Source organism: Teleopsis dalmanni, chromosome 2 (genome assembly GCF_002237135.1).
Source record: "Teleopsis dalmanni isolate 2A chromosome 2, ASM223713v2, whole genome shotgun sequence".
Lineage (NCBI taxonomy): Eukaryota > Metazoa > Arthropoda > Insecta > Diptera > Diopsidae > Teleopsis > Teleopsis dalmanni.
Genome location: NC_051847.1, coordinates 51,235,817 through 51,251,573, shown reverse-complemented (window position 1 = coordinate 51,251,573; position 15,757 = coordinate 51,235,817). Strand labels below are relative to the sequence as shown.

At 28.5% G+C, this 15,757-nt stretch overlaps 1 protein-coding gene across 1 annotated transcript in view; it reads left to right on the top strand.

Annotated features, from left to right (window-relative positions):
* The first annotated feature begins 1,080 nt into the window (after positions 1 to 1,080).
* LOC119682606 (protein gooseberry-neuro-like) overlaps positions 1,081 to 15,757 on the top strand; it is a 39,513-nt gene continuing 24,836 nt past the window's right edge. Inside the window, exons 1-2 of the mRNA XM_038096092.1 lie at positions 1,081 to 1,144; positions 7,396 to 7,709. Coding sequence (XP_037952020.1) covers positions 1,081 to 1,144; positions 7,396 to 7,709 — 378 coding nt within the window. The remainder of the gene's footprint in view (positions 1,145 to 7,395; positions 7,710 to 15,757) is intronic.

Genomic DNA, 15,757 nt, shown 5'->3' with positions numbered 1-15,757 from the left:
ATATTTTAAACTTGCGACGAACATTAAACAATAAGTAATAAATACTCCCTTTTGTGCAACCAATCACGTTACAGTCGATCTAAATACACAGACCCTTTTCGAATGTTACAAATACATGCTTCGCTTGCAGTTCATATCAATGTGTTATAAATGCAAGGCGTGGTTTTGATATGCACTCAATTCAATATAGTATATTTTTATAGTTGCACATACATACACATATTGAAAGTCATCCCCGCATATAACCCACATAAACACACACAACACACACAAAAGCCAAAACAACTCACACAACCACTTTAGTGTGGTAAAGTTGTGTCTTCCTCGCTTCATTTCGTTATAGCACCGCGATTGATCGTTGCCATTGTTGTATATCGCGTCACACCGCGCTCTTGAATGTTTTTGATATCGAACCGGCTCTCAAGTTTCTACTTTATTTGTGTTACTACAATTTTTTCAATTTTTTGTTATTGTTTCTTATTGTTGCCAAAGTCCAACCCACTTTGGGCGCATATTTACAAGCTTAATGGAAAAACAACCCAATACTGTTCGTTTTTTTTGTTTTGTTTTTTTGTTTTGTATTGATATTTCGTCAAACCAGTTTATTCGTCGTGATCTTGCATTCTGGCTTCGTTAATTTATCAGCTTGCTCGCGCGCTCTTTAGTTGTGGACCAAGTGTCGTGCTGTTTGATCGTGAAGGTGCGCGAAACAACAAATGCTTCATGTAACGAGAAACACTTTTTTGAAAATGTATGGACATCCGACGGAAATACGTGCGCTATGTATATAATTTCGATATTGTTTATTATGGATTCATTCCTGAAGGAACTGAAGCAAATTGTTAGATTTTTATAATTGTGCTCTAAAAAATGATATCATAATAAAGAATTCTATTTATAATTAAAAGTTATTTTAAAAAAAAAAAAACCGTACTTATGAAAAATACAAATGAAGTGGAAATTTGGGTGCAATTTTTTTTGGTGCGTTTAATTTACCAAAGTTTATTAAACAAATAATTTCCAAAATATATATTTTGGAAAATTTTTAAAGTTCCTAAGTACTAATAATAATCGCTAACAATGGATATGACCAGCGCGAACCCGTTAAATATGCGTCCCTTCATATCTGGGTACCCATTTCAAGGTAAATATATGCTACATACAAAATTTCAAGAAATATATTAGGTAAATTTATATATTCTATAATGAATATATTAAGAAAACTAACATTGTCTTTATATGTAAAATAGCTGAAATAGCATAATATTGTTCATAAAAATTTTATGTAAATATGCAAATGTATATAATTTCTATTATCGAGAAATCATATCTTTGAATCATATCTTTCTATTAGAGTTATTAAAAGATATTTGAGGAACTGTATATGAAACAGCAAACCGTTATATAATGCGACGAAATAGATATCATGAAAATATTGATCCCACTATTTTATTATGTATATATATATTTTATATACATTTTTATTAAATAACAGTCAAAGATTCTTAAAATATTATCGACAAATTTAGCTTAAAATCACATACATTTTTATTAATTAACAATCAAAGATTCTTAAAATATTACCGACAAATTTAGCTTAAAATCACATACATTCATTTTTGATATTGGCTCAGATGTTACTAATATATTTTAACTGAACTCTACATATATCAATTTTAGATTTAAGCTATCCGTATGATAATGTACTAACTACAGAATTTGAAATAAAAATAACTTCCAAAGATATGTAAAATAATTATTGCTAATAAATTTAGAATATAAAACACATACCTACATATATTATGTCCCTTCATGAGTACACATTATCGCTAAAACCATTGAACTGGTACTTATATACCAGTATATGATGATTTCGTTTCAAATAAAACTAAACCACTCTTCAAAGAGGGGAACATTATCTATAGTTTATAAATATAATAAATGTTCCATTAATATAAAACAATTTGAATACACTTTATTTTTAAGCAATAGAACCAAGAAAACTTTAATATATAGGTATATATAATATCTATGAACAAACATAAACTAATTTGAATACAGATCTATTCGAAGTCACTCTATTTTAAAACAATAGAACCAAGAAATTCCTAATACATAAGAATCTATGGTGTCTATAAACTAATACAAAGCAATTCAAATACAAACCTATTCGAAATTACTCTATGAAACAACAGAACTAAGAAAACCTTAATACATAAACATCTATGGTATCTATAAGCTCATATAAAGCATTTGAATACACACATATTCGAAATCACTCTATTTTATAACAATAGAACCGAGAAAACCCTGATGCATTAGTATATCAGATTAGGTCAGATTTAGTAAATTATTTATAGGTTGATACTGATATAACAAATATCGAGATACATATATTTTATCATAATCATAAAATTTTATATTAAATCATTACAAGAAAATGAAATCAGGGAAACAATATCTAGATCTCGCATAACCAAAAAATAAAAATATACCAGATAGATTTGCATTAATTTTCACTAGTATAACCTACTATTCAATCTTGTATACTCAGAGAAATTCAGTTCAAAACTCTAAATTTATTTTATTTTAATTCTTATTTTATATTATATCATCTTATTTTATATATTTATATTTTATATTAGTGTAATTCTATAAAATATTTTTGCACAGAATAAGTTATGATAATCAAACCGTTATGAATAGCTATCTCTACTATTACTATACTCTCATGTTAACATAACATCTATGAAGAACCCTGGGTTTCTAAAACAATTTCATTTTAAATTGTCATTAACAGTTGTACATTATCATGGCCCATGGCCTGGTTGTATACCTTGATACTAGTTCATTGTCTTATATTGATTACGTACCGGGATACAGTTTAAGTGTACTATAAAAAACAATATATCTTACGTTGTTCTATAGGCTAACTTCTGTTATAAGTTATTTCAAAACATAAAAAATAATTATATATAAACAATAAGTTTACAAAGAATAGGTATAAAAATGTAAGCTTATTACATCCATTTTAAAAATTGTAAAAATTACTGATCTCAGGGAAAAGGTGTTGGCAAATATATATGGGAAAAAATACTGGTATATCGTCTTAAATAAAAACTTAGCCAAAATTTTAATAAATCACTTTAAATTTAGCAGTAAAATGCAATATACTTATAAGCTTGTTTTTCAAAAACCCAATTAAGTAGAAAATATTTAGAAATAAAACAGTTTTTTGTTATACATTAAGACCGAAAAGTTTTCGGAAATTCTCATTTAAAATTCGCGCGCTGTATATTTTCCGATATTTTAAGTTTATGTAGTTTGGCAGCACTGTCCTTAATTACTATGCCAAAAATGAGCGCGATCTGTCAGACAGTTCGTTTACGGCAGCTGTTGAAACCAGTTCACCTCAGTAGGGCGTTGCGAAAAAAACAATGGAAAAAAATATTGAACAAAGAGTTTGCATCAAATTTTGTGTTTCGAACGAAATTTCGTGTGCAGAATCGTTGCGAATGCTACAAAAGGCTTATGGGGAATCAGTTTTATCGAAAACTCAAGTTTATGAGTGGTACAAAGCCTTCCAGGACGGTCGTACGACCGTCGAAGACATTTCGCAACGCACTACTGAGGTGAACTGGTTTCAACAGCTGCCGTAAACGAACTGTCTGACAGATCGAGCTCATTTTTGGCATAGTAATTAAGGACAGTGCTGCCAAACTACATAAACTTAAAATATCGAAAAATATACAGCGCGCGAATTTTAAATGAGAATTTCCGAAAACTTTTCAGTCTTAATGTAAGTTATGTTTAAATCTGAATCGTTAGTTTTGATTCAAACTGTAATGAAAATTCTAGCTGGAGATATTCATATACTATATTTGAAGAGAATATATTGACATATGCAATAGCTTCTCATACAAAAAATTGTATCTGAATTATTAACTTATATCGATGATATATGAATATAAAATAAGCCCTTTCAATTTTTGGTAATGCTATTCAATATAACTTAAAAAATTTAACATCTTAAATAAAATCCTATGCTACGTAATATGTGAATTTTTTTTTAGGAACTTGGGTTTAAAAACATTATTTTGAAAGAATTTAATATTTAAAAAACAACAGATCTGAATGAAACTTAAAAACAATATTGTATATTACATAAAAGTAGCTAATTTTCAATTAAATCAAATAATTATTTATATTTGCTCATTTTATACGACAGTTATAAATCATAATCTCTCAGCTGGATTTAAAAATTCCGATCAAATAAACAGTATTACTTTCCGAAAATTCCAAATTCTTTTGATCTATCTTAAAAACTATGAGAAAAGTGGACGCAAAGGTAGACTGAGATATATTCGTATTTAAACAAACCCGACTAAATATATTCATGACTTCCAGTTGTTCAACTCTGTGGGATCTTTGATGTTATTTAACTAAATAAGAAAGTGTTTGATGATCTGAGATATATTTGTATTTAGATGAGCTCGATTAAATCTATTTATGTAATTCTGTTGCTCAAGAACATAGGCAATATGTACGATCTTTTATGTTACTTGAGTAAATAAGACAGTATTTCACTACATATCTAAATGTTTTAAAATTTATAGTGACTAGCGTTGTTCGTGAAAGTAACATATGATAAGGAAACAATAATTTGTGTTGCTTAATGACGAATTTTGGTGGAAATAAATGTTACGAGGAGTTGTCTTTATAATTATCTGATTGCTATTTTCAAATATAAATCGATTCTTGAATTAATAAAAATGTTATACATAACTTACATACCTTATTTCAAATGAATGCTATTATATACAATAACATTTATAAAAATTTTTAAATTTCATTCTCAATTTATCTAGCTCAAAGTTTTTAAATAAACTTTATTTGATGAACTTAGAAAAAAGTTGAAATTTTGATTCTCTACCTCAAAAATGGCAGAACATAACAGTACAATAATATGCGACGTTTTTAGATCACTTGGATGGTAAAATTCTTAAGTTCTTAAGTTGCCACAAACACCTCACAACGTATTGTGTTGTGAGGTGTTATCACACCCACCAGAAGTGTCTATATCTGAGTTTTATTTTATTAATTCATAACTTTTTAAATAACATATTTAAGAATATTGTGAAAACATATATTTAGTTAAAGTAATTCAATATGGTTAGTAATTGGAATAGCCATATAAATGTGCAACCGAGTATGCAATTTTCCTTAAAGAAATTAATTTTAATAACTTTATCTTACCAATATTTATTATGAGAAATTTTTTCTACTACGAATAAGCGTTACTTTTACATAGTTTGACAAGTCTTAAGTAGAGTATATAACGATATGCAAAGCGCCTATGTTTAGTATCTTAGTATTATTCATATTAGTATTGAATGATTAATTAATTCATTTACATATTTGAGGAAACAGAAGTAATTAACTGCTCCAAATGTAACACTTTGTGAAAGCGAGTATTTTAGTTAATTTTTTTAAGTATTTTTAATTTATTAAGAATTATATCGGATCTTAGTAGGAATTAAAAATTAAAGTTCCAAAAAACAATATTCGGTAAAACATTAGACTTAATGTTCTTCATCTTCAGTCTTCTTCTTAATCGTCAATATTTATACGTGTTCGAAATGATAAAAAATATATAAATAAAAACATATGTGAAATAAGACATATGAAAAACATTTTTGATACTGAAACTATTCTTACATTTTATTATTAATGTAAATTTTAAATCGTACGTTATCACAAAACAATATAATATTCTCCGTACCTCAAGTTCTCCAACTTTTTGTATCTGACAACATAGTCCATTTACGTAGAATATCATCGCCTCATTTAATGAAAATAACTTTCAACTTGGGAATAAAAAAATGATCTCTCAAAGAAAGCTCTTTCAATATTTGTCAGAATTATCAAGTAAAAAAGCAATTTTTGAATTGATCGACCTCGACTGTCGTCAATGGAAGAGTTAACCGCTAGAAATGGCTTAGCGCAAATGTTTTTATTTTGCAAATGGTTACTTTATTTTATTTAATACTTTTGATATAAAATATATGCGAGTGCCGTTAGAACGTTCCAATTATTATGTATGCTATATTTTTTGAGATAGTCATTCACTTATACTTATTGACTTACAGTGACATACTGTACAAAACTCAAAGGGCTCAAAGTCATTTGAAACTTTTAATAATGCTTAAGATGTTCTCTAGCATAATCTGTAGCAAAATAGCTCTTCTGGCTAATAAATATCCTCTAGAAAATGACTATTTAGCATCTTTAATAGTATGTTTCCACCGGCTTCGTTAGACCAGTTAACTTACTTGAGATTGCTTGAGTTACTTGAATCTCAAGTAAGTTAACTGATGTAACGAAGCCTGTGAAAATGTGCTATAATTATCGTTTAGTATGCATTAAACTATCACAAAGTAAATATGGAGCAATATCTACACCTTGTTATAGCTACATCAGGAATCATTGAAAGGATTTAATCTTCTACCATAGTTTCCTAACCAACAGTTCACTTATAAGGTTCTATAAAAATAGTCTACTTTATTTGCTCACATCATATCAACAAAGTCCTGTTTAAGATGTTGTGTTTAAGAAATTATGTTTTTGATATTGCAAACTCGCAAACTTTTTGTATAAATATTTATTTAAATATGCTTGAGCTGTGATTTCAGAGAGTTAATATTTTCTATTCCTTGCTCTATTCCTTGTTGTGATTTTCACCATCAATTTTGTGATTTAGGATTAGGTTTATATAAATGTTATAAGGTTGTCGAGTTCAGCAAATATTGATTACCATTTATTTTGTATTTATTACTATATATTTATTACTATATAATCTGTATATAAACATATATATATTTTATTATTTTGCTCTGGATGAGTTTTCTTAGCTATCTTATATGTCGACTAAAATTGAAAGTGGACAAATTCTTTGATATAAATTTTTTTTTGTAGTTTTTTAAACCAAAGAATTAATTTTTGATTTTTTTCTAGTTTATTTTATACTTATTACTATATATTTAATATATAACAAACTTTCGTATTATTGATTCTACTCGTGTTTGCTCAGAGTAAGTTTTTTTTACACATAAACTAGTGTACATAAGTACACTAAAATAGCATTAATTCTTTAATATAATTTTTTTCGTTTCTTGAACGAAAAACTGAATTTACTCTATTTTGTGTTATATATGTATATTCATTGCATTATTGTAAATTAAAGTAGTTGAGAACTATAATGTCTTTTAATGATATTCAGATATAATTAAAAAAAAATATTATATTAAGTGATTAATTATAGAATAATCCCAACTCATATTTACATAAATTTGATATTTAATATTTGATACTCAAAAAGGTGATTGTATATTTCAGGTCAAGGTAGAGTTAATCAACTTGGTGGAGTTTTCATCAATGGTCGTCCGCTACCAAATCATATACGTTTAAAAATTGTTGAAATGGCCGCAAACGGTATAAGGCCTTGTGTGATCTCACGTCAATTGCGCGTATCTCATGGTTGTGTATCAAAAATTCTGAATCGCTATCAAGAAACGGGATCTATACGACCTGGTGTGATTGGCGGCTCTAAGCCAAAAGTAACATCGCCTGAAATAGAAGCACGCATAGAAGAATTGCGAAAAGCCAACCCAGGAATTTTTAGTTGGGAAATACGAGAAAAACTAATTAAGGTGAGAAAATTAATCATTTAATGATATATATATTTTTCTTTTTTTGTACAAACTATATTAATAATAATTTATTTACGACAGTTTTTGAACTTTGAACTGTATTTGCAATTATACCGAAGTTTGTTTTGTATATCTTCAATTACTTAACTTCCGCTGTCAGTTTGAAGTGCAGCAAGAAGATAAATTTTATTATTTAAGTGCTAAATGAAAACTGAAACTAGTAAATTTAATATTTTTTGTTTTGTTTTTTGTATAGAACTCATACTGGTTGTCAGACTGAAGTTTGCAAACAACTTGGTGTAATGTTGTTAAAAGCATTAGCCAACGTTACTATAAACAATACATTTTCAGGTTTGCAGGAAGCAATAAATTCTGTAATCACCAACTAAAGGTCATATACAAATAATACATTTGAACCTAACACCCGTATTAGAATTCTTTTTTTGCAAAAATTTTAACCCCAAAGATATAAACAAGAATGGCTGTGCTATTGTAAAATCAATTAAAAACAATGAATACATTGTGAATTCGTTCTCAATAGGAAAATCATTAAAGTACCGACATTAACTACAGTGTTTGCAAATAAAAGATCAGTGGTTACAAAAACCGCACAAAAGCCTTGAGTTTCACTAACGGAAGCTAAACAAACTTCCGAATTCCAAATAGTCACGTGTCTAGCAAGCCTTTAGTCTCTTTATCTGGCCAATAGGTTCCTTTGCATCTTGTACGACTTGCCGTATGCCAAACAAGACTCCCTCCCGCTGGTATTATTTATTACACGTTGCTTGCGACAAATTTCCATTTCTATTGTCTTCCTTTTTTTCTTTACTCATTTATCGCAACTTCAATATGTAGAATAAGCAGTAAATTTTATAGGTTCAGTAGTTTCGTAGGTTGTACTGGTACTAAAAACTCATTGACAAATTGTTGTACAAGGTTGGCAATGCCACCCAGGCCGTTAAGAAATTGATTATGGCACATACAACTTAGTAATGCTGCGGCAAGGTGCAAACACAAATTTTGACTTGCCAACTTCCGGTGTCTGGTTGTTGGATGTGATTGCCGATGTCGATGTCGATGTCGATGGTCGATATGAATGTAGATGTGGATGGAGTGCTGTTATTCTGCACATAAATTGGCACGCACGTTCATTGGTTGGCACCTTAAATATTTTCCAAAACACACAAATACAACATTTAAAACAATTTTTTTATGCCTCACTTGTAAGTTGGCTTAATTCATGTCACGTTGCCTGCATGCATTATCCTCTTTTATGCAATAATATGTCAATGAACATGCTGCCGCCCTTCTTTATTCTTCCATAAATTAGCGTAACTTTGGCTAATTGAAGCAAAAACTTAAGGAAAATATCTTGTATATAACAAAACAAAATCATATTTTGAGCCTACATCAATAGTTTGGCCCGTAAGCCGCCAGACCAATTGTCTAAACTGACTTACAATATCTGCACTGCATTGGATTGTTGCCTACCAAAGGCAGTGGTTGTTGGTTGATATGTTCGTCTGTCCGCAACTTTGTATGAATATTTGTTTTTATTCATATATTCCAGCACAATTTTCTTGTTTCAGTTACTTTTACTTTAAACCTTAATTAGTCACACTATACATGTGTGCCGATAGTGATGTCGATATCAATCCATCCATCCATCGATGTGATCGTTGTTGATACAAAAGTTTGATAAACTAGTAAAAAAAAACATATACAATATATATTTATATGTACGTTTGTGTGTGTGTGACTAAAATATATTAAATATTGCGTCCACATTAATGTAGCGATCAGAGGAGTGAAGATTGCCTCCAGGTGCGCTTCACGGTTTATTAGAATATATACGGTGCTTAGTCAGATCAATGCACAATATATGTACAAACATATGTTTTAAGAGAATATTCATAAAAAAAAACAACGCAAGATACAGCATCTGTCGTAAAAAAAATTGTATCTTTTTTTAAAACGTTTCAGACATGAGGTTTGAATTGTAATCCACAAATTTGTAGAATAAATCTCTATGATTTTAACAATCAATAATCCTAACTACACTCACTGTCATATTTATTTAGGAAACCAAATTTTTAGTGGTGTTATTTAAGTACGCTTCAAGTAATTAACAATTATTTAATTACGAGGGATCATTATTAGTTTTAGTAAGGTTAAAAGTTAAGAATGTAATAGGCTAATCAATTAACACAATTTTGTAAAGCTAAAATTATCATAAATTATAAAATTTTTTATATATAAAATTTTTGCACATTTTATTACTAAAATTGTATTATAATATATATGATGTGCAACTAATGCAAGTTACCAAATTTGATGATCAAAATAACTCTAAAAAATAAAATGTTTATGTTTTTAAAAATAGTTTTCAAATCATTAAAATAACAGCAATAAATGCATGAATTCCAAATAGAGTAAAGATATAGAGTAATCACTAATAGATAATTACTAATAAAAATTTGGTTTAATATATCATTAATAGCCATTCATTGTCATTCTTTAGGCCATTGCATATATTAAGTAATTCAAATATGTATAGAAAAGTGATTGTTTCGGGTTAGTTAAATGTATCTACTATATTTTGACATATTGAAATGCACTTGCAATAATAGATATAAAAATTTTGTATATTGTCAAAAAAATTTTCATGACTAAATGATTAAATTAAAATTGACAAACTAAAATAATAGACAAAATTAAAATATAAAAATGTATTACAAATCAATCTTGTAATAAAACTGCATACCAACATCAAATTCAGATACAGTAAGTGCTCAATTATATGAGGTAATTCACATAAAGGTTGTTTACATAATCGAAATGTTCAGTAAATTTTTTTAGGTTTTTTTTTTAATGTGATTGATAAAGAAATTTTTAGTAATTTAATCTTCATATAATAACTCTGAAAGGTTATCGGTCTCAAGCATTTGTATTTTTTTCGAAAATCATTTTATGCACAATTTGTTCTCGAAATTTCTTTAAAAGCAATAAGTTTCAAATATGGAGATTGTCTACTTCACAAGTGCTTGTTTGTTAAAAGTAGCCAAAACTTTTGTTGAACTAACAGTTTGTACAAATTGGTGTTCACTAGTATCTTTGTCGTCACTTTCATCAGTAACATTATCTCTAACTTTCATAGCGTCCATTTTAATCGTTTCTATGTTATCTATACATAACCTTCACTACCGAATATTGGAAATCAGTAAATAAACCATTAACTTCATCTACTAATGATTTAGATCAGACTGTCCAAAGCACGGCCCAAGGGATAGATGCGGTTAGTGGGTAATATACATGCGGCCCGCGACATTTTTCTAATCTACCCCAATGAACGTTAGTTTCATTCTCAAGCCTTATACCCACGTTTCATTGTTAGTTGAAACACTTTTGAGCCTATTTGTAACTCTAACAATGCCCTTAAACAGGCGGTAGTTTGGTTTCGGTCTTCGCTGAAATTGGATTAGTTTCGAAACTAATTTTCTTATATATAGCTTTATTATAAACACTTTGTAAAAGTCGTAGCTATGAGCCACAACACAGTTATCTTTATGGTAGCAATTCCTGTTTTAGCAAGTATGATCTGTTTAATTTTTTTTTTCTGTCATACCTTCGTGAGAGCTTCTATACCATTTATAAACTAAAATATCTAAAATACATTTAAGCGAAACACTGCACTAGCTTCTTGTCAGCGTTTGATCCTCTAAATATATGAGACCTACGACTAGTATGATCTACATTATTGTTAACCTTATAGACTAATATGCTCAACATGCTACTGAAGCCGCATTCATACAAATAATTATAAAAGAAAAATTATTACTCTTTATGCTCAATTGTTTTCCTGTCCCAAATATAAGTAAATTACATCGAGTTGGACTCAACAAAAAAAACTGCAGAAATCCTTCAAAAGCCTTTGTCTATGCAACTTAAACTAGCACTTCTACCAAAATCAAATTCTAATAAACTACTCAACTTACATAACATAATTAAATTATTAATATTACTTAAATTAGCTAATTATTGTAATCAACATTTTGTATTCGATCAAAACCATTGAGATGTTATGAGGGTATCATATGGTTATTTTTCTCTATTGAGAATAGATATGATGAAAATCATGAAAATATATTTTGGTTATTTTTAACTTGCACATAATAACCCATTAAGATAAAGCTCTCTTACTTCTTGAAACTTTTTTTTCAACCTATCGCTTCAAAGCTCATGCACTTGCTAGAAAAATACCAAAGGCCAACATATCCAACAATTGCACATACAATCCTAACTGATCAATCTGTTATAAAGTATTATTTAGAAAACCCGATAATAAAACATACTTTCATCCTCTTACTTAGTATTCATTCTTAGTACTTAATTAAAAAGAAAATTACATACTGTAGAATATGTATAAACTTATAGTTCCTCAAATTTAAAGAAGTTTAATTACAGCAAAATATTAATCTGTTTATTTTTACAAGCACTTAAAATCAATAATTTTGGATTGCGTTTCACTCAAAACAACCCTTTTTTCATAGTGATTATTTAAAATATATATTAGTCAAATCAAGGCGACTTGTAGTTATCAAGTAATTGAAACTCATTGTTCTTGCTAGCTCAATTTAATTCATTATATTTAAAATAAACCTTTAAGCACAAACAACCTCTATACGTCTGCATTTATCCACAGCCAAATATGAATTATAAAAAAAATAGTATATAAATAAATTAATATTATACATAGAACATAAGAGTTGATTGACAAATGCTTGATAATAACTAAAAGTATATTTCCTTGATATACACGTAATAAATATTTACGTATCCTAATATGTTACGAAGAGATTATTCATAAAAATGTGTGCTGTGCTATTTTTACACTATAGGTACTATGCATTTAGAATGAAATAATTTTATCATAATTTTTGCAAATAGATACGTTAAAATTTGAGGCTCTGAAGGCTCCAAGATATACGATAAAATCAATGTGCTTATAACGATCACAACTTATTGTTAAGCTTCGTGATGTAGAACGCCTTTTGCGCCTTGTACAACAAAGGCAAGATCAAATCATCAACATCATCATCATCATCATCATACTTAACAAATTTGGCCTGTGGGTTGCAACACGCCAGCCGCAGTGCTCGTATCTACAAAGGAATCAAGATTTTCTATATGGTAAATTTTGTAAAGCAAAGGCAATAAACGTAAGCATTGTTTCAAAGAGGAGGAAGCCAAGATTATAATAAGAATGGTGCCGACATGTCTGGCGTTAGTGTGTATTTTAAAAATTTTGCGCAGGTACTAGAAGGCATGTATGTATATTAAAACGGACTTTAACATATGGAATAAATACAATGTTTTATGCTTCAATACTCGTATATGTAAATATTAATAAATAAAATAAAAATTATGCAAGTATTGCTCTTATATGATTGTCAACTAATGATCAATATGAGTAATGTCTTTACAAGTTTTTATTACCTGAAAGTTAAATTTATTTTTCCAAAGTTAAATTGAAAATCTTAAGGTAACTCATTCAAATAATAGACCACACCTGCATGCATCAAATCTATAACAGTTTATAAAAATAAACAAATGAAACAAATATATAAAGAATATCTAGCCAAAGCAAACGTGACGTAATACAGCATACAACGAACCGCAGAAAACGTCAGTTCAACTGTCAACTAATTAATTAAAATTCAATTGAATTTGTTAACCAGCTCGAAATCTAAACATGCTCCAAATTGAAACGGGCTTGTCAGTGAACAAGATAAGCTGTCACACTTTTAACAAAAGCAACAATAACAACAATAATAAGGAACCAGCTACAACTTTGGTAGCCAACAGAAAACCACAAAGGTAAACATGCTCAGCAACACTGAAAATAAATCAAAATCAAATCATTTTTATGACACTTTCAATAAAAGTACCCGCCAGGGCCCAACAGAAGCTACACCGGCATCATTGACTATTGTGGCACCATTGCGCAGCACGGCAAAGTGTTGCATACCGCTGGACAAATGTCAGTCAAATCGCAATTACATGTACGAGTGCGAAGCCTCGTGTAGATACATGGAATTGAGAGAGGGAAAGAAATCAATTGAACAGAGTATTAAACCTTCTTGTACATAAACGCCGTATTGGCCTGGGGTTAGGTGCCAGTTATGCCACCTTTAGGACTTAAGACTGTTGGAATTTACAAAACATGAGACAGAAAAATACCAAAAATAAAAATAAATTTAAAAAATTATTTTAAAAAAATGCGTATACAAGCGCTTACGCTACTCTTTTAAGATTAAACTCAGACATGTTCGGACTCGTTTAATGAAAACTGACAGTCTTTTTTCAATTTACAAATTATCGGTGCTCTGCAAAGTTTGAATTCCTTAAGCCCTAATGGAATACATAGAGCATAAAAATTCTTATATTTAACATTTTTTATGCAACATTAGAAGATTTGTACAATTCTACTTAAAGTGTATAAAAAATATAAAAAATACCTAACGATTCTCTAAATAAATAAATAAAAGTCACTATATATCGCGCTTTTGCCAAAATAATATAAATAATTAAATTACACCAAACATAAGATAAACAATCCAATCTAACATATCCATATCTAACATATCTAACATATAACAATCTAACATAAAATGCAACTAGAGTATAATAGATTCGCTAAGATATTTGCTATGAAGCGCAAGATGCAACTGAGACGGCTCTTAATTTGTCAGTACATTCCAACTGAAACTAATAATTTAAATCTCCTACATACATATCCTTTTTAGCACCTCGAACATAAGATGACTACATCTTATAACTATAATATATGCTTGAAAAATATAACTATGTTTTCTATATTATTTATAAAAGTAATTTATTGAAATTTAGTTATGAATGCGTAAAGCTTCAGCTTTAAATTTAGCTATCGTTAAAATGACGATATCTGTATGTATTTCTGACATACTAACCATATTTATATATATATGTAATATATAATATATTTTATTATATAATAACTACATTAATTTCAATGGATCAGTAAAAATTTTGCTGTATACATATATACTGAGAGATTAAAAACAAATCTATATAAGACGAAAAGTTGCATTTTTCAATAATAATTTATATCTTTCAATATATCAGATGAAATAAAGAAGAATACCGTGACTTAAGAATCTAAAAGCTTGTCTTCGTTATTTCGGGAGGGGAGTCCAAAGGAAGAGGACTGATACATTTTTAAGTAATTTTAAATTTTGAGAGAAGAAAATAAAGACAGCATATTGCACCGCATATCTGCTAATTATGAGTAGGACGAGAACTTCATGAACCGACTTAAAATTCAGATCAAGGAGATGCGTAAGGGCTTAAGATTTTTTACTGTAGTAAATTTGAAAGCATATTATGAGAATGATGTATAAGATGCCAGACTATAAACTATATTCAAACAATATTTGTATAACAGTATCTGTTAGCTGTCTTATATTTCTAACTAAACAAATAATATTTTATACTAAAATAATACTAAAAATGTTAATATTTTCAAAAAAAGGATTAAAGTTTATATTTAAGATTCATAAGAAATATATCTTTTTTTTTAATATTGAAAATAGAATAAAATAGATAACTTACCTTTTAAAAAACTTATGCAATTAATATTTAAGAACAGTGTCTGGTTATAGCAAAATGATTTCATGATTTTATATAACTAATAAATGACTAGTGGAAAGTCATTTCCAAGTAAATTTTTAAAATTTTGAAAAAAAAAAATTAATTTTATATTTTCCAAAGTTTCTAAAGTTTCAATACCTTTTAATAATTTAGTTCTATTAATTACTTAGTTCTACTACACATCATGGATATTTGAACAGGAAATAAATTTTAGCTTTTTAAAGCTTCAATACTTCTTTCTATGTATCTGCATCTGTCTCTTTATCTGTATCTCTATTTCGCTCTTTCACTACTTCTTTATCTCACTTCGTCTTCATTTTTTTTCAATCTCTCTTTCTCTCTTACTTTCTCTGTGTCCA